The sequence below is a fragment of the Notolepis coatsorum genome, assembly GCF_963971535.1.
Source record: "Notolepis coatsorum genome assembly, chromosome: 10".
Lineage (NCBI taxonomy): Eukaryota > Metazoa > Chordata > Actinopteri > Aulopiformes > Paralepididae > Notolepis > Notolepis coatsorum.
The window spans coordinates 48,951,296-48,972,712 of NC_140174.1; the positions used below are offsets into that span (position 1 = coordinate 48,951,296).

Below are 21,417 nucleotides of genomic sequence, written 5' to 3' on the forward strand. Positions count from 1 at the left end.
TCTCATATCATTGTTATGCCGATGATACTCAACTCTTCCTCTCCTTCCCTCCCTCAGATATCCACGTCTCTGAGCGGATCTCGGCCTGTCTGTCCGACATCTCCGCCTGGATGACGACCAACCACCTCAAACTGAACCTAAGCAAAACAGAATTGCTCCACCTGCCGGCCAAATCCTCCCCCCTGACCGACCTCTCCATCACAATCGAGAATGCAGCTGTGACCGCGTCCCCGACCGCCAAGAACCTTGGTGTTGTCCTCGACGACCAGTTGAACTTCTCTGCTCACATCGCAGCGACAACCAGAACCTGCAGATTCCTCCTGAGCAACGTCAGAAGGATACGCCCCTTCCTGACAAAAGAAGCCACCCAACTCCTCATCCAATCAACAGTCATCTCCCGCCTCGACTACTGCAACGCACTGCTAGCTGGCCTCCCGGCCACTGCCACCAACCCTCTTCAACTCATTCAAAACGCAGCGGCCCGCCTGATATCAAACCTACCGAAGTCGGCCCATGTCACCCCACTTCTTAGGGACCTGCACTGGCTCCCCATTGTTGCACGTATCCGCTTCAAGGCCCTCGACCTAGCATACCGTGCAGCAAAGGGAACCGCTCCCGCCTACCTCCGGTCAATGGTCTCTAACTACACACCCTCAAGACTCCTACGCTCTGCATCTTCTGGTCGCCTCAGACCTACTCCTATCCAAGCTCCCGGAGGGTCATCAAAGAGAAGCCGCCTATTCTCAGTCCTTGCCCCACAATGGTGGAATGAACTACCCATCCCAGTTAGGACAGCCGAATCCCGTCCAATCTTTCGCCGTCGACTAAAGACTCACTTCTTCAACCATTATCTGAAATGATAAAAAAAAGAAAAAAAAAAAAAAAAAAAAAAATCTAACCCTGACTAACCTTACTGTCATGCACTTGTCCTAATAAACTAACCTACACTGTAACACGCAACACTTGATGAACATTGTTACTCAGCTGATAGAGTTGTACCCTTCTTGCTGTCTTGTCGTACAGAACTTGTAAGTCGCTTTGGATAAAAGCGTCAGCTAAATGACTAAATGTAAATGTGGCCGGCCGGCCGCGTAAGCAAAGTGATCACCGGTGCCGACGGCAAGGTCCGAGCAGCTGAAGTGCTCGTCCAGGGTCGCACTTACACCCGTCCCGTGGCAAGGCTCATAGAACTGCCTCGACTCCCAGACACAATCGATGATGACCATGACCCTACAACCCTATGACTTTGTGAAGTTGACTGACCCCTACAGCAAACCCTTATGTGTAAATAGACAACGCGATTAATCTGTCTCCGTTTAACTGATTAGGTCTGGGACCTATTCAGGGGGTGGCTGTTGTGAAGGGCCAGATTAAACCGAATATATATATTTATTTATATATATATATTTAATTGTATTTGTATATTCTCTAATATTCCCTGATATCCCTTGTATATTCCTTGTACAATATGCATTGAATATCCATTCTAGCCTACTGAACATCCCATAATAGTCTCCATTTTACTATTGGTCGAGACCTTGGTGCCAGGCTGCCATACCCCTCAGACCCAGTTCAAACGTACCGCTCGACATGTACGAACAAGTCCTAGTTCCGCGTAGGAATTTGGCTACCGCACCACTAATGGGACTATTTGTTCATAGTGCGTATATATACTGCGCTACTAAAGTAGGACTTTCTTTTCAGTCCAGTTTCTTACCCTCCAATAGAGTCACAGACGTAAAGCCTCCCCGCGATGCCACGTGTGGGAGTAAGGCCAAGTTCGGCCTACCATCGGTATTGAGACATCGTGTATATTAATATTTGAATAGTCATATTTGGCACTATATCGTCGAGTTGGACGTAGTCTATTAAGCTAATAATAGTCTGTTAATATATAGTGCTTCGTGCGGTGAGAATACTACCGTAGTCAGTACCTCATAGTTTCGGGCAGAGAACTGGCTGCTTACCCAGGGTGGTTGACCCTATGTGAAGCTGCACCCGAGGAGCCCCAGAGCCGACGAGCGAGTGGACCTGTATACCGGATTATTCTACCGACGACAGCCCGCCTTCCCAGGCACGGATTATGCTTTGGATACTTTGATTATTCTATGGATAAAGACCCCCGACACTACCGTGTGTTGGAACCCCCCCCCTGGAGAGGACGCAAGGTGAGGAGACGCTCTGCAAGACGAGGTCTCTCCACATCTCTCCCCCGTGGACCGGAGAGAGCCGGCCCACAAAGAGTCCACCTGCTTTCATCTGTGGTCCAAGGATCGCCGGCGCATTGAACGGCACTACAGTGGGTTCTCCTGGGATACCCTTGGCCGGACGAGGCAGCTGGATTCTACCCCCCCCCCCCCCCCCTCCTACTCCTGTCGGCTTACAAGCGACCGGATTAACCCCCCTAGTGTATCCAGTCTTATAATCATTAAAGTATCATTGCTGTTATTCCTTAACTATTCCAGGTCGTATATTTACCACCTGCGCCTTCAGAGATTGGACATTATCTATTGATATACCGACGAATACTCCTTGCCATAAAAGTGCATACTATTTCAATTCATAAATGTAATTAAGTGATTAAGTGCTTATTCTACACACCATCGCTGTGTAGGAAATAAAGACCTGTTTCTAATTCGTACATTTGTGTTGGATCCGTTTCATCTACGTGAGAGTGTTCATGATAATATATTTATGCCGTGTACTGGGTGGCCGAATATTAAGTACAAAGGTAGTGGTAGTAAGTATCATATCTAGTAATACAGTCAGGGAATTGTACCCCTCAGTTACAATTAGCATTTTCAAAGCCGGTCATATTGTGGCTTTAATGCCGCAGCCTCATCACACATCTCGTTTCAGTGCAAGAAAATGAACGCTTTCCATCGTTGACCTTGGAAGTTGAAAGAGATGCTTCTTTTCTTATAGTGTACTATACAGAAAACTGTAAAGACTGTACATCTAATAGTAGCTTGACAGGATCTGTTTCTTCTTCCCCTGTAGTGACACCAACTGTACATCTAATAGTAGCTTGACAGGATCTGTTCTTCTTCCCCTGTAGTGACACCAACTGTACATCTAATAGTAGCTTGACACTGTCTCTTTCTTCTTCCCCTGTAGTGACACCAGCTGTTAGCCAGTGCTCTCGTCCCGCCTGAGCGTCCAGCACCTCCCCCGCCCACCCCGCCCCGCCCCACCCCTCCAGGGTTTGTTCCCCTGGTCCGCCCCCTGAACTGGTCCTCCGTCATGAGTTCCTCTCCGCTGGTGTCGCGCGCCAACATGGACATCCTAGAGGAGCTGCAGCTGATTGCAGCCCAGAACCTGGAGAGGTTGGAGGTCAACAGGTACTACGAGGTCATCAGAGAGCTGGGCAAGGGAACCTACGGCAAGGTGGATCTGGTCATCCACAAGATCAGAGGTGAGGAGGAGAGACGTGCACCCATGCCACGGGCTGGGCGAGTAAGATGAGGGTCACGATTTGGGATGGGCACATATTCGACTATTCAAAATTACTTAGGTGTTTGACTATAGTTGATGGTTTTGTTTGTGTCAGATGCACAGAGTCAGCCTTCATTTACAGTTTTTATTCCATGTAAATAAATTGAACAAATAAATTAGATTTGGTTCCCTTATTTATTTGACTAATACTTAGAAAATATTTGCTACTAGAAAGGTGTGCTCAGTAGAGGGCAAATCTCTTCCAGGCAGCAGCCACCCATTTATTTTCTAGCAGCCTACATGTTAGGTGGGGCTTAACCTCTTAAGCCCGGAGCCTATTTTCTGAAAATCCGCCTAAAATACATACCTAAGTAAATGGAATATTGCTCCACTTCTACAAGGACCATTTGCATATTCTTGGTATCTAGGGACATCTATGGACCTCAGTGAATGTATTCCCAGTGTCAGAAATATTGTGTCTATTACTAGGCTTGCTTAAATTGTGATGAAACAAAGGAGAATATGAATTATGATTTTTCTTTGCATCTTTGACAGTGAATAACACCATGCTAATAATGACCAAACATTAAAAACTGATCTCGTTCAGTACCTTCTTGAGATCATGTGTACAAAATATCTAAGGAAATGAATAAAGGGAAGATGATTAAGCAGAAGGTTCTGTAGATACAGTACTGAATTCTCCCATCCAGATCAATGCAATTTGAAATATTATTATAGAATATAGAATAGCAGGCTTATAAATTACCTTATTATAGCCAATTCGCACATATATATTATCTTTCAAATGGCCGAGTTCAATTTGGATTTAGTATCGTTTTGAAACTAATTTCAGATCTATAATTGTTGCTGCATGCTAACAATAGGGAAGAGAAACTAACTGCGTTTCAATATTTTTTTCAATAACGTTAAGTTTTGTGGTATAATATCCCGAATAATAAGAGTTATTAAAAAAATGCATACAGAACTATGAACCCCATAGATCCTTTCAGGAAATGTAGTTTTGAAAAATGCCAACACAAATCCAGAGCTATGGATGTCCGCTACAAAATAGCTGCAAAAAAACTACAATTCCCATGATTCAAGGTTTTCCAAAATGGTTGCCTCTCACGAAATAAACAGACATTTCGAAAAGTTAAATCTATCTAATAACACTTTAACACTTTCAGTGCCGGGCCATGTTTTCCTATTTACCCCGTTGAGTGCCACCATCCACGGCCAATGTTAACGTTAATATCGCCTAATCTATGTTTTAAATTATGGCTATGTGTCTAATCTGCCCGTCGCTTATCAAAGAATCATTTTCCAGTCAACATTGGCAAGGCAGATTGGTTTTTTATCGCTTAATTTCCGTTTGATAGCATTTTGAAAATCACCCGTTTTCGCGGAAAAAACCACACATGCCTATGATAATCGCCTTTTACTGGAATATTCCAGAACGTTGTCATTTGTCTGCCTATTTATGAATCGTTTTCAAATAAACGCTAGATGATCGATAGTATATGTGTGCGCACGCACGCTCATGCCGCACGCTGATAATCGCTGGTCTTATTTCCTCATGGATTTTACAGTCAAAACACCCATATCACATATCACATAAACGCTTATATCTCTGTGAAAACGAGTCTGATTATCCTAACACTGATAACATAGATTCCTTACCTGACATCAGATGGTATCCAAATGGTATATTCCAATTCCTGATCACCATTCGAAAAAATCGATAAGTGTATAGATCCAACGTGTATACAGTAGAACACATGATCCGCGCGGCTCAGAGGCTCCAGAATGAACTCTGGTAGACCCCGGCTGCATCAGTGAGAAGTAAAATGTGGAGTCAGAAATCCGTTCTCCCATTCACTTTCATTGAGTCCATTCCAAAAGGGTGATTTACCATCTGGGAGACGATAGGGGGCGCTTTTTTCAGATCTGAGCGGCGGCGGTCCCTGGATCTCCAACGGTAGGCTCGCGTGATGCAATATGATTTCAGATCGCTAATAATTTTATTTTTTTTTTTAAAACACCCCGAGAATACTCGGGCGTGGCATTCAACAGTCGGGGCATAAACCAGAGAATAGCCGTGAGTGGCATACAAAGTGTTAACCTATTCCTAAACTAACGTATTGATGATAATATACATTATAAATGCTGTTGTGACATGGTTATGATGTTTATACTTGAATACGTTTGACAAAAAAAACAATACTTTTGTAGAACATTCTGGGGATATTGATTTATGACATGATGTAATTTTGGGACCGGTACCGGTCCCGTCGGGTGGAAGAGGTTATGTGTAGAGGGCAGGGCAAACATAGACATACACATAGTAAAACACTATGACACTATTAGTTACACATTATTACACAATTACACACCATTATAGTATCGGGTGGAATAAACCTTTAAGATGATTCAGGTGGAATAAACCTGTAAAACAATTTGGGTGGAATAAACCTTTAAAACTATAAGTTCATTGACAATTAACAAATGGTTCATGAGATGTGAAAGGGGGTGGGGCTTATTTCAATGTATAATAATGAAAATGGGTTCATAAATGTTTGAACACTTTGAGTGCCAGCAGGGGGCGCACGATTTAGCGCTTGAGTGCCAGCGCTTAAATCAATGAGAGGGCGAGCACATTTGCGAACTCATAAACTATATCTTAAATGATGTGTCTAATACGGCCGTCGCTTATCAATGACTTGCTTGCAGTCAACATTGTTGAAACGTATTGTTTTTTCATCGGTACATTTCCGTTTTATACCATTTTGAAAAACGCTCGTTTTTGGAAATTTCCAGAAAAAAAAATATTCTGCAGGAATCGCCCTTTAGTGGAATACACAAAACACGTTGTAATTTTCGGCCTATTTATTAATCGTTTTCAAATAAACGCTAGATTATCGATAGTATATGTGTACTTATGCACGCTAGAGAAGCGGGCTGAAAAATCGATTATCTATTTCCTGATCAACACAGGCGCTATATAAATGTAAGATATTATTATTATTATATAGGGGACACGTTGAGATATATGTGGAAAAAAAACTCTGATTACCCCAAGACTGGTAAAATAGATTCCTTACCTCAGATCAGATGTTCTCCAAAAAGATTATTCCAATTCCTGATCGCCATTCCAAATATTGATCGCATTTATTGATCCAACGCTGGGTACTCGAAACACATAATCCATGCTGTTCTGAGGGACCACAATGAGTGCGATTGGCTCGGGTTACATGCCTGAGAAGTAAAATGTGGATTCCGGATTTTTCTTTTCTCATCCATTTTCATTGAGTCCATTCCAATGCGTGCATTACCATCCGGGAGACGATAGGGGGCGGTATTTTCCCTGTTCGAGGCCAGATACAGTCCCAATGGTAACGTGAGGCTGAATGGAAATCGCTAATAAAAGAAACAACGATTAAATAACGAGATTTCTCGTCATTGGCACTCAACGCATAGCATGAACTAACGAGATTTCTCGTGGCTGGCACTCAAAGTGTTAATGCATAGGTATATCAACGATAATAGATTCACTATGGCATGATGTAAACAGGTGCCAGACAGCTGATTACCAGTGAACCTGTGTAGTATCACCTTCTTGCGTTCAAAAGGTGTAACTTGTTATTGAATATGTATTTCAACGAACAATGATGGAAATTCAAATTCAAATTCATTAAAATAAAATACTTGTCATTGACCTATTTGAAAGATATTTGAGAATTCATGCTGTCAGCCTATGTGCAACATTTCATCCAAATTTGTAGTTGGCAAGATATCGCTTTGTACAGACAGACACACACACGGGCGACCGAACGAACACATAATCTCTCCTCAGGTCTCGTCTGGAGATAATTATGGTTATTTGTTTAGTGAAGGTGAGGATCACACAAGGTCTTGAGGCTACATTATGGGTGTGCTGCATATTTTCCTTTAGGTCATTTATTTAACTAATTCACCAAACATCTTTATAGAATATTTTAATATTGATAGTGGGCCTTCAAATGCCACTCCCTAGTCACAGTTTAGAGGGATTTCTTTTTCTTTTTTTTAACGTTAATAGTATATCACTATCTACTTAGATAGTTCAGTCAATGTCCTTTATCATATTAGACTGTATGATAGTGTAATAGTGTGTAATTGTGTAACTGTGTGTAATCTGTAATGTGTAATAGTGTTATAGTGTGTAATAGTGTAATAGTGTATAATAGTGTGTAATAGTGTACTATTGTAATAGGAATAGTGGGGAGATGTGCTTTCAATGGTTTATGTTTGCCCCGCCCCCTACGCTTAAGCATCGCCTGAAGTCTGTCAGCTGTGCCTCAAGGCTAGTGACTTGTCAACACAGTTGAGATTTTTTTCTTTCCCACAGACAGTGGATGATCTCTGACGTATGTTGTGCAAATGTGTTTGGATACCAGTAATTATAATAAATGGTAATATATGGTGTCTGCATTTGTTAAATATTGTAGGCGTGTTCGTTTGCTCTGTGAGAGAGAGAGAAGAAATGTGTGGTTGCCATCTGGTGGAGATTTGCATTCTACTGAGCACACCTTTCTAGTTGTCTCTCTTTATACCTGCATGATTTTGAGTCTTACTTCTATGCTTTCTGGCTTTGGGAGAGAGTAGGTCATGTTCACACATATCGATTGAACTTTCCTAGGCCATGGAAATAAATGTATTGGAATTATTGATTTGGGTGATGATGTTCTCCTTAAACTGTAACTCGTTTTTGTTTTATGCTCCATTGAAGTGAGGACTAATAAAACACCACTATTTTGTCTTCACAACCACTCCCTCCCTCCCTCCCTCCCTCCCTCCCTCCCTCCCTCCCTCCCTCACTCACTCACTCACTCACTCACTCACTCACTCACTCACTCACACACTCTCTGATTGATTGATTAATTGATTGATTGATTGATTGATTTATTGATTGATTGATTGATTGATTGATTGATTGATTGATTGATTGATTGATTGAAAACTGTATTAACAGATTGCAGAATGGGTACAATACAGTACGGCTCAATACAAAACAACTGCTAAGAGGATGCTAAGAGAATAAAAATATATACATCCGAAGGGGAAGAAACTGGACATCCTCCGTGATTATTTATCTCGTTTCTTTTCCACTCACAGGTACAAAGATGGCACTGAAGTTCCTGAAGAAGAAGACGACCAAGCTGAAGTCTTTCCTGAGGGAGTACAGCATCTCCCTCTACCTGTCTCCCTGCCCTTTCATCATCAACATGTTTGGAATTGCATTCGAGACAGACGATTATTACGTGTTTGCACAGGAGTACGCTCTGGCAGGGGACCTCTTTGATATCATTCCTCCACAGGTACGGGCAGAGGAAATGTGATTACATTAAAGACGTAATGAGTAGAATCACCCCGAAAAAAAACTGTGTAGACTGTATAGTATAGTAACGGTATAGACGCTCAATCAACACTTTTTTTTTTGATCCACTTTTTCTCCCATTTTCTATATTTTCTCCCATCCCAATTTCGTATCATCCAATTCAACCCTCCCCTGTCACGAACGCTGTTTCTTGCCTCCCACAAGCCGGCTGCAATGTGGACTAAGTCATACATAGCACAAGTCCCCTCCGGTACTTGAGGTAACAGCAGTCGCATCTTTTCACCTGCGCAGCTCGATCTCTCAGTGGCGAGGAGTAACGCGTGGGAGGCTCACGCTGCCCCCGACACTTCCTGATTCTACTGCGCAGGCGCACCAACCGACCTGTAGGAGTCGCTGTCCACAACGCCCGATCCCCACCCATCAGTTTCCCACCCCCTAATACGGCCAATGTGTATTAGTATGAACGACCAGCTAAACTGAAAGCAATGTGGAGCGCTGGGCTCGAACAGGCAAGCCCAGCGTCTCCGTCATTCGTGGCGAGCGCCTTGCCCACTACGCCACGTAGCCGCCCACGCTCAATCAACACTTAAGACCCACCAGAAGTGTCTGTATCCCCTCCGCGTCTATGCCTTCTACAACGCTGTTCGGTTTCCGGGTTCCTCTGATTGGCCACTAAGCCCACGTGACCCTACGCTAGCACGCCCCCCTTATTGCCGCCAGTTATCGATTACGCCCGCGCATGCGCATGAGCCGCGACAAGCGCCTTCAATGACAGAGCTCTCATATTTGCGAATGCATAAACTATATCTTAAATTATGGCTATGTGTCTAATATGGCCGTCGCTTATCAATGACTTGTTTTGTTTACATCAGGGTGAACGCTGTTGCATTCGCAAATATGAGAGCTCTGTCAATTGATAAGCGACGGCCATATTAGACACATAGCCATAATTTAAGATATAGTTTATGCATTCGCAAATATGAGAGCTCTGTCATTGAAGGCGCTTGTCGCAGCTCATGCGCATAAGCGATAACTGGCGGCGATAAGGGGGGCGTGCTAGCGTAGGGTCACGTGGGCTTAATGGCCAATCAGAGGAACGCGGAAACCGAACAGCGTTGTAGAAGGCATAGACGCATCCCCTCCCTACTTGCCATTTCCCCAAGTAGAACACACCTGATTGGATAAACGTGCTACTAGTGGGCAGTCCGTGGTTCTCTGCTCCAGGCACTTGCCCATGTGCCCCTAGATGACCAAAGTGCCCTTTTTTGGCAAGGCTTTTTTTTCTTTATTATTATAATATATATATAAAGAAATTTGTAAAGAGCAATGCCCATGGTCCTCATCAAGAATAATTGTAATAATATTATAAATAAAAATAAATATTTGAATGCCCGTCTGTCTGAGGTGCATGGTTTTTTGTTATGTTGCGTGACGCGTCGCCCTCCCTCTTGGAATGATGGGCCCATTAGCCAATATAAATCTATAATACATTTTGATAGAATAAAACTATTCTAAGGCATAATCATATAGTATGATGCAGTTTGTTGTATGCTTTTTGGGGGGTTTTTGGTGATCAAATATTGAACTATAATAATCAGTGCAGGAGCTCACTTATCCTTGAAAGACACTTTTATCACTGACTTAAAAGGCCCATACATCACCATAAATGTTCAGGGGGGAGGGAATAAGTGCTTACCCTACAGACCCCAAGAAGTGCTGTATATTCTGTATTGTTTAATATAAATGCATTTTTTTATTCCAATCCCGATTTGTATTTGAGATTCCCAAATCCCATCGGACTTCTTCGTGTCCCTCAATGAGTGTAATACCAGCATTCAACTGTATGCGCCACAGCGGTTTCTATCATCATCATCATCACCACCCACGCTATGCATAAAATATATAGGTCTGCGGAGAGGCACGCTGAGGAGGCCGTGCAAATCCCTTGGGCTCTATGTGTGCACGTGCCTGCATGTGCCCTTTTAAAAATGTTAGCACCTCTAAAGGTCTCTGCACGGCCCTGCTCTGCTCCCATTTTCAAAAAGAAAATGGCGGCTTGTTTGCTTGTCAACTTTATCTTTTTCTACCCAAAGTTGAACTTAAAATATGTTTCTGACAACATCTTTAGCGGTAAGATTGCTATGATATTGCCAGATCTTGAGTCATATTTGATCTGCAATGCCTAGTTTGAACGTTATATCAGTCAATGTCAAATAATCAGACATCGTTTTGGTGTTGCTCTAGTGACCATCTATCTAGAGGCTGTAAGTACTTATCATGCCTTTAATTTATTATTGATCGTTACGTAATATTATTAATTTGATAATAAAGACTCTAGTAGGCACCATTGGTTTTGTGTCACGCACCGGTGCATTTGATTTTAATTTACAGACAAAGTTTTTCACACTGTTTGTTTGTGTTTTATACATTGAGATAAAAACACAATCATACCCAAGGGGAAATTGCATTGCTGTCAACAGAATGTCACTGCAAACATACACAGTGTTGGTTTCCCATGATCTCACTATCGCCCCTGGTCCCTCTCTGCTCTCTAGGTGGGTCTTCCAGAGGCAGTAGCAAAGCGCTGTGTGCACCAGGTGGCCATCGCTCTGGACTACCTGCACTGTAAGAAGCTGGTCCACAGAGACATCAAGCCTGAGAACATCCTCATCTTCGACAGAGAGTGCCGCAAGGTCAAACTCTCTGACTTCGGCATGACGCGCAGAGCTGGCTCGCCAGTCAAAAGGGTAAATGACTAAAACTCAAAATGAAGTAGGATTAACCTTGTGTTTTATATTGTATATTACTGTTTTTATTATATTTAACTGACATTACACAAACAGTTCCTATACGTTTTCCGACGCTGCAATCATTACAAAAGCATGTTTTATGATGGGGTTCGGTAAAATAGATATAAAATAGACGTTACCTTTGTCAGCAGGTACTCCACTCTCGCTCCAAGTGTCTTGGATCAGAACAGGATCAATACATATAACGTTAGGTGGCCCTCATCCGTTGTCTTCTTCTTCATCATCTCCAATAGTTTGCTTGCCATTGCATTGCAAGCTACTATTGTGTGCTCGGGCCAGACTATACCACGGAGCCGAATAGGTTTCCTCATCGGCCGGTTTGACTATAGTATTTTTATGATTTACCAGAAGTGCTGAGTCCAACATAGTCTGGTGAAAACGCACCTTATCATCCATAATCATCCGTTTTGTCTTCTTCATAATATCCAATAGTTCGCTCTAGGTGATCGCTATTGTCGAACGTTAGTTGAATGAATGAAAACTTTATTTAACAGATTGCAGTCTTGTTTACATCAGGGTCCCCCATTTTCAATTCATAGTGACATTTATGACATACACAACATACATGACATCATGACATTTATGGCATAGGGACATACATGACATACAGGTATATAGTATTGTTACATTTGTGACATATACGATATGCAAATATACAGTACTGTTACCCAGAGATCCTAACAGAAAATATATACATATGATGGGGAGGAGACTGTACATTAGGAGGGGGTGGGTGGGGTGGGAGAAAATATATACATACGGTGGGGAGGAGACTGTCTATTAGGAGGGGGTGGGGGGCGGGGGTTGGACATTTACGGTGGCCAGTTTTGAATTGCAGCCTCCCGTAGGTTCTCTTTAAGAGCGGTTTTGAATGTGGTTAGGGATTCACATTTTTCTACGGCTGTGGGTAGGGCGCGGGAGGGGAGGTACAGGTATCGGCAGGGTAATTGTCGAAAGACATAAATATAGGCAATAAAATTTGATCTGAATATAGAAATATGATAAAGTAAATAAATAGTGTAAACAAAGGTGCAGATGAGGGTCTGTATGCCGGTTATATTATACGCTACAATAAATATAGGCAATAAAGAATTTGAATCTGAACATATATACTGTGAGTAAGAGTAAAAGTAAACAGTATACACAAGGTGCAGTATACACTAGGTACCCTAACTGGCACGATATACTGTACGTCATTATTCCTCGCTCCAGGTGAGCGGCACCATCCCCTACACGGCCCCGGAGCTGTGCGACGTGTCGCGCCACGAGGGCTTCTGCGTGGACTACAGCACGGACGTCTGGGCCTTCGGCGTGCTGCTCTTCTGCATGCTGACGGGCAACTTCCCCTGGGAGAAGGCGCTGCCCTCCGACTCCTTCTACCAGGAGTTCATCCGCTGGCAGAGGCGGAGGACGGCGAGCGTTCCCTCCCAGTGGCGGCGCTTCACCGAGCAGGCACTCCGCATGTTCCGCCGGCTGCTCTCCGTGGAGCAGGAGCGTCGATGCTCCGTCAAGGAGGTGTTTGGCTACTTCAGCCACTCCTGGATGCTGGACGGAGAGAACAACAACAACAACGGGAACCTGGGCGGAGGAGGAGGAGGAGGGAACGTGGAGAGGGACAGGGACAGGGACAGGGACAGGGAGAGGGAGAGGGAGAGGGATAGGGAGAGGGAGAGGGACAGGGAGCGAGCCGGAGGAGGAGGAGGCGTCCGAGGGGACGGGACCAGCTCGTCGTCATCGTCGTCGTCGGGAGAGGAAGACGAGGAGCTGCTGGTGGAGAGGATGAAGCAGCAGACTCTGTCTCCAATGTCTCCGGTGGCCGCGGAGAGGGGGAGCGGGGGAGCCAAGGGCGGCATGATGGATCCCGGCGGCGGGGGCCACCATTTTGTGTCGGTCTCCACCACCAGCTCGGTGTCCTCGACCAACAGCTACGAACGAATGCCCCGGGAGAACAACTCCCCGGGGGGACGCATGCTGGGGGCCACGCCCATAGAGATCTGCGTCTGAGCCACGCCACTGGATGTCTCCCAACACTCGCAACCGTCACACACTTTTCTATCACTCACTATTCGTCATGAAACACACACGTTTCTACATGATAGGCATGCATCCACACACACACGCACACGCACACACACACACACACACACACACACACACACACACACACACACACACACACACACACACACACACACACACACACACACACACACACACACACACACACACACACACACACACACACACACACACACACACACACACACACACACACACACGCACACAAATTACAACAATAAAACTACATATGAGAGCCCAGCTGTAAAATGCTTGAGAAAGGATTGGCAGGTAAATACGTTGGACGACTATTATACAAAATAACAACAAAATTATCATAAACAGGATATAAGCTCTCTATCTATATATTGTTTCATATTGTTGGGGAAAATAAGGTAAACATTCCTTGTGACAGTTGGGAGTCTTTGGTCAAATATCCTCACATAACAGCATAATGTTTTTCAACAAGACCTGTCCTCTGCTGCAGCCCTGCGGAACGGGCTGTCACTCAATCATCGAGACGTCTGACCCATCTATCCCAACACGGAAAACGCTGACAAGACGCAAACAAAATTGCTTCCAACAGAGATTCTGGTACTAAGATCGTCTGAAAAGAAGACCAAAATATATTTCTTAAAGCAATATTTTCAGCTAAAACAAATGGGAGACAGACAGAGGGTCCTGTAAGACCTTCACGGGACATGACTGACTGGGTCATCGTTTTTGACAAAGCCAAGGGACAAAGCGAAGCTCTACTGATTTGTATTTTTGAAGCCGGCTAAAATCAAGTTCACGGAAATACCTTGTAAGATAAAAACAAGTGAACGATGATTTTAACGTTTAATGTATTACATGATGTGAAAGTGCAAGTGCGCATGTATGTGTGTATATCACTGTGCGTACCCGTATGTATGAATCCAAAATAAGATTTAAGTGGAGTTCTTTTCTTTTTTTTGTGTGTTCAGATTTGTATTATTTATTGGAATTTAAAGATATTCAGACTCTATTTTTTCAATATTTTTGTTTTGTTTTGTAAAAGTAGCTTTATTTGTGTTCTGTTTGAGTTTATTTCACTGGCTTTTTGGGCATAACTTGTCTGTGCCAAATGCATCACAGATGACGAGAGGTAAAGAATACATTTTATTGCTTCTAACAGGGAACATTTTCCTGCTACAGACTGCAAACCAAGATGTCCTCAAGCCTCCATCTAGAGAAGGTTCATGATGTCTCTTTATTTTAATCCCCGTTTCTTAACTCAAACATATCTACTTCATGGTTGAAAGTATATTTTCTACACACTTTCTGAATATGATTTTAATTCTTGTATAGTTTCTCTTTCTTTGAAGGGGGGAGGGGTGGTTATCGCTAATAATGAAGGTATTGTTCCAAGATCTGATCTGAAAAAAATACGGTGAAGATGTATACAGTAAAATGTTTTATTGCATGATGAGTAGCTGAAACATATCTTTATGGAAAATTTGAACAAAAAAAAGAAAAATCTCAAACAGAAGGAGGAAAAAAAAGTGTAAACTGTTGTGATGTGGAATTTTGCTGTAGCACAATTTCTTGCATTATGTCCCAGAGTGAATATCGCTGTCATGATCTCTCGGAGACGACCTTAGGGCTAAAAATCTGAACAATAATTAGTTTTTAATTCTGTGTATTGTATTTGTATGCCGTTAATGTTGTGTATCCATCTCACTGACTTTAGTAAACAGAAAACTACCGCTAAGCTAAGCATGAGAGACGTACTGCTGTACGGGAAACTTTGTTTTCAACTACAGGGACGGGAGAAAAAAGATTTCTCACATTATTCTTATATTTGGATTTTTGGGGGGATTGAAACATTTGCTTCTAAATGTCCAAGTCTGTGAAGTAAACCCGCAAGCAGATTTTCTTGCTTTGTTGCAGACAAAAAAGAGAAGAAAAAAACTATTTAATTCTTTGACTTGAGATCTTATGATATACAAAAATAAGATGAAGGGGGGGGGGGGGGGGGGGGGGGATACAAAAAAAAGAAACGCATTGGAACAGGCGTCGGTACGGGGTGTTCTGTGCACTGCAATTTCCAGACATAACTCTGCATGAACTCTTGTGTGCTAAAGCTCTATCGTGGAGGGGGGGAAAACACTGATTGATTTTCTGTCACAAGCTAGTACTCCATAACTTAGATGTAGTATAGTCATAAAGAACAAAATGTTTCTTTATGTCGTAAAAAAGGTTGAAGCTCCGACGTTGGTCCGCTTAATGGCTTTTTTAGCAGAATGCTTTTTCTCAGTAGTACCGTAGGCCCACATCCAGGATAATTTCAAATCCCCCGAATCCCCTTTACTTGTAAAGACTTGGTACGGTACTCACACGAACTGCCACATGACAGTGAACTAGTGTGCAAATTACTACATCTTGTGACAATCTCTGACCTCATCTGCTGACTGCTCTGACTCAGAACAATGGCCAGTCCTGATACACACACACACACACGCACACACACAGTGAGGGTGGTCTAGCTGTTCCATTGTTTCTCACAGTCAGTAGTAATAAAACGTGAAAGTGACATGTCGTAGATGAGTACTGTCCTCATACTACATGCCAGATTCAGTCGGACGTGCGCAGGAGACCATGATGTAATAGCATTTATCTTGTAACAGAAGAGTTTACTGCACTGTAAAACATCTCCTAGTGTCACTATTTAACGTTTCATTTCACCCCCCACCCTTCTAGTCCTTGTGAGTAATCTGACATGCTGAGTAGGACTAGATGTTTACTGTATGAACTAGCTGTCTGGGATCTGGGTTATTAGCAGCAACTGCTGAAGTTGAGGACGGACACCTGAACAAGAGTGAGAGGGAAGAATGAGTAGGAGGAGTCAGCATCAGCCCAGTCAATCAGAACTTGGACACACAACACATCCGTAACAACACGGAAACCATTATTTTCTGCTAACGAGTAACTAAACCCATGGTTATTTTGCTGCCCCCTAGTGGTTGATATTTCCACCAAGCTGCACACACTGCTCCACCCCAAACAGTGCCTCCAAAGGGAGCATGTCTATGTTCCCCGGGTCCTATGTTCCCCGGGTTCTATCTGTTCCCCGCTTTGATTGATTGATAGATTGAAAATTTTAGACCACCACCCCTGATTCCAAACTCTAACCTTAACCAGTTCGAACGAGGGCCTAAGCCCGTTCGAAACAAGGCGGACATTAATAATTAATAAAATAATAAAAATTTATAAAATGTTCAATCTATTAATCAATCAAAGCGGGGAACATAGAACCCGGGGAACATAGGACGATCCCCCTCCAAAGAGGCACTCTGACATCACAGAACGGGGTGGGACACGTGAATACTTTCGGCAGCCAACTTGCCCTTCCGCGTTGCTCTGATTGGCCGAGTGCGTGCATGCGCATGAGCCGCTACGCGCTCCTCAGCCAGGCTCCACTTAACGCAATTTATACAAATGGAAGTATTGATTACGCTGTAACGAATCATTAAAGAAATATACCCTTAGCTAGAATATGTTGTGCCTTTACACATATGTTGGATTATGTAATTGGTTTGTCATGACAAACCAATAAAAAATCGCGAATTAACCGGTGGCTACAACAACACACAGTAACTACATGCATCATTGTTTACAATGAACGGTGGGGCTAATCGAAAGGACTGGACACGGACGCGTTAAACTAACCTAAAGTTAGTTGTTCACCAACAATCTACAGACACAAACAAACACAGAACCGGACTGTTATATTAAATTAATTGATTGCTGTTTAACGCGTCCGTGTCCAGTCATTTCGGGTGGGACAGAGTGCGCAGCATGATGAAAATATCAGCCACTAGGTGCAGCAGAGTGACCAGGTGTGTAGTTACTCCTTTTAAGACCGGCTCCTACCCGTTCTTCCATCCCACACCTGAGTCAGTTCACTGCTGTTTTCCTCAAATTTACCATGATGTAATGTGTTGCAAGCTGTGTGTAAACTGGAGTTCTGCGTCCTTCTGTCCTGTGACATATTTTGAAGCGCCATGATGATTTTAGTGGAGTTTTTAGTGGAGTAGGTGAACGACACACACAGCAGCACTAGAACTCCTATCTGGTTCTGTCTCTTTGCAATACAATTGTCTTCCTGTATAAGCTCAGATTTAGTCAACAATAAAAATTAGAAGTCTTGTTGGAACAAGGGCTCAGCTTGGATTTCTTTCCCCCAGGGAACTCTCGTGTAGCAGAGGCTGTAGTAGTAGAGGCTGGGAGGTACAACATCATGCATCAATGTCCATAGATATATAGACTACTAGATTACTCACCCGCGCTGCTGGCCAACGGAGACGGATGTTGCCACATGGCGGCCATCTTGCCACAGGGTAACACACCCACTCACAACATGAATGTGCATGTGTAGCGTGATCCAATCTGCGTTGTGTCTGGTGTGAGGTAGAAGTAGACTCCGACAACGGTACTCAATTGATGGTTGGTTTTATTGGTGATCTCCTGTTATCGAACCAAAAACAGCACACACAACATGGCGTGAGCTACCGTCATAGCCGTGTAGTCCACCTCGTTCTCTTTCACGTTAAACTCAAAGAGAGCGGGCACACACTCAAAACAGTGCGCCATCCACAGTTACAGCAATTGTTAGCTACTATCAAATACATGTAACTCAGTACAAGTCAACTTCAGCAAAAACATATGAAATAATATGAAATGAAAGACAGTGTGTAAGCATTAATTAAACCGAAATACAAAAACAACTGTTATCGAACCAAAACAGCACACACAACATGGCGTGAGCTACCGTCATAGCCGTGTAGTCCACCTGTTATTGTTAAACAGAATACGAGTTAGCACACGACGGTACTGTGGCTGTTTTACACAGGGCGAGTTAATGTCATCACACACAGGACAATTTCAGTACCAAAACCAAACATAAATCAATTTTACAAATTATACATAGCAATTAAACCAGATATTAGGTAACCGAAAGTGCATACCTCTTCTCTTTCACGTTAAACTCAAGAGAGAGATCACTTCCGCCGGCGGTTTCTCTTGCCGACGAACGGCTAAACCATTATGTACATTATTTGAAAGTATTTACAATACAACAAATACTCAACTGGAAAGATGACCTATCCTCTCTAAACCATTATAAAAGACCAAAAGGGGTTTCGTTTGGAGAATCAATAACTCAATATGAGGAAATTAATATAAACTAGTAACCAAGGCACCCTCCAAAACACTAGAGTGAGCTCGGTCCACTTTGTTCCTTCAAAATAAGAGTGTTTCTGTCTTGACCTACTTATTTAAGATGAAAGATAACGGTTTCTGTCCATGATCTAGCATAACAACTTCACTCTGCTACACATGTACTATTGAAACAACCATAGCTTGCGAACTTTTCAACCGTTTGGTTTGTTAAAAACGTCGGAGATGTAGTTTTCATACGGCATACTTATAATGGACTTTCATATGAAATTTAAGAAAATGTCATAAAAATTCTTCCAAGCAAGAATCATAGCCACGTTAATAACGTTAATAACGCAATAAGGGCGGTTAGGTGGTCGAGCGGAGATTGCGTTCGTCACCAGCCCCGGAGCTGTGAGCTTGGTTCGCCTGTTCGAATCCAGCTCACAGCTCCGGGGTTGTCACCAGCTTGGCTGGCCGTCTGCACTGATACAATTGGCTGTATCAGAGGGTGGGAGAAGCTGGCGGGGTGGGTCCGGATCGTTGTAAACAGCGACTTCTACAGTTCGGTCGGGGCGCCTGCTAAGCGCGGATTGGACGTGAGGGGGATAGTGTGGTCCTCCCACACGCTACGCCCTCTCAATGAGAATCCGCGCTGCCAGGTGAAAAGAAGCGGTGATTGGCTGGACGTGTGTCGGAGGAAGCACGTGGTAGCCTCCACTCTCCCAAATGATCTGACTGTGGGGGGTAAAGCGCAGCGACCAGGAAGGGACTGGGAATTGGCATACGACTAACATTGGGATGGGAGAAAATCGGAGGAAAATGGAGGGGGAAAAAGACCAAAAAAAATAAAAAATAACGCAATAAACCAAACCTTTTGTAAGAAAACCAAACCGTTTGTAAATCAGTCAAGATTTCAGCGAGTTAAGAGTTTTTGTTTTTGCAAATCACTCACCTTACAGCAGCTACCATAATGCGTACGCAGCTACCATAATGCGTACCAGAATAGTTGACTGTAACAAGATGGCCACCGGTGAACTACCGCCTTGCGCCATCTAGTCTTTATATATATGGGTAAAACATCATGCATCCATGTCCACAATCCACCTATCTCAAACCCCACCCTCTTTTCTTGATCCTGCAATCACAACACGTTGCTTTCTTGATCCTCCAATCACAACTGCTTCAGTTGTGATTGGAGGATCAAGAAAAGAGGGTGGGGTTTGAGATATGTCAATAGTGTACACAGGCCTATATATTTGTATTTAATTCAATATATTAAAGATCTGCATATTGCAGTATTATAAATAATTTATGATTGAAATGGGATGAGATTAGACCATTCTGTATGTATAACACCATGACTGTGTGTGTTATAAAAACATCACAAATAGCAAGTGTTGACTAATTTGTGTTGGAAAAAGACCCAAATACCATCAAATATCATTATACCATAACAAATAAGGATATTGTGATACATTTTGGCTATGTCAGCCAACCCTAGCTGGAGATACAGGTGTGTGGGGGGGAGGGGGTCTTCTCTGATTGCCACGTGTTACATCATATCACATTAACACTCCAGGCCTGGTAAGACCACAACACTGTATGCCAACTGAATCTCTATACGAGCAGCTGACATGAAGGTGTTTTTAGTCCCGTGTCATCTGCAACAGGACCCCATGAAGATTGGACTATTCTTTGGTCAGTGCAGCATGCTTGCTAGTTAGGTACATAAATATTTGGACATTGACAATCAAGATGTGCTTAACACTTTCAGTGCCACCAGGGGGCGCACGACTTAGTGCTTGAATGCCACCATCGGCGCCAATGTTAACGTTAATATCGCCTAATCTATGTTTTAAATTATGGCTATGTGTCTAATCTGCCCGTCGCTTATCAAAGAATCATTTTCCAGTCAGTGCTGTCAAGGCAGATTGGTTTTTTATCGCTTCATTTCCGTTTGAGAGCATTTTGAAAAGCACCGTTTTGAGGTAAAAAACAGCCCATTCTGTGATAATTGCCTTTTACTGGAATATACCAGAACGTTGATATTTGTCGGCCTATTTATGAATCGTTTTCAAATAAACGCTAGATGATCAATAGTATACGTGCACGCACGCACATTCGAGGCGCGCGCTGATAATAGCCGTTTTCATTTCCTCATGGAGCACATATCAGAAAAAAGCTTATATCTTCATCAAAACGAGTCTGATTATCCTAACACTGATAACATAGATTCCTTACCTGACATCAGATGGTATCCAACTGGTATATTCCAATTCCTGATCACCATTCGAAAAAATCGATAAGTGTATAGATCTAACGTGTATACAGTAGAACTCATGATCCGCGGCGCTCAGAGGATCCAGAATGAACTCTGGTAACCCCGGCTGCATCAGTGGACTGGAAAATGTGGACTGGAATATTTTTTTTCCCCCATCCATTTTCATTGAGTCCATTCCAAAATCCCTGATGTCATCTGGGAGACGATAGGGGGCGCTTTTTTCACATCTGATCGCCGGCGGCCCTTGGGTAGGCTAGGGTAGGCTCGCGTAATGC

General features: G+C 43.2%; 1 protein-coding gene across 1 annotated transcript; it reads left to right on the forward strand.

The window, feature by feature from the left end:
• Nucleotides 1-3,243: 3,243 nt before the first annotated feature.
• bsk146 (brain specific kinase 146) lies at nt 3,244-13,736 on the forward strand (the record flags this gene model as incomplete). The annotated part of the gene is made up of 4 exons (XM_084322854.1): nt 3,244-3,415; nt 8,590-8,792; nt 11,368-11,559; nt 12,835-13,736. The coding sequence occupies 4 exons, from the start codon at nt 3,244-3,246 to the stop codon at nt 13,624-13,626; spliced, it is 1,359 nt and encodes a 452-aa protein (XP_084178980.1). The 3' UTR covers nt 13,627-13,736.
• Between the last annotated feature and the right edge of the window lie 7,681 nt (nt 13,737-21,417).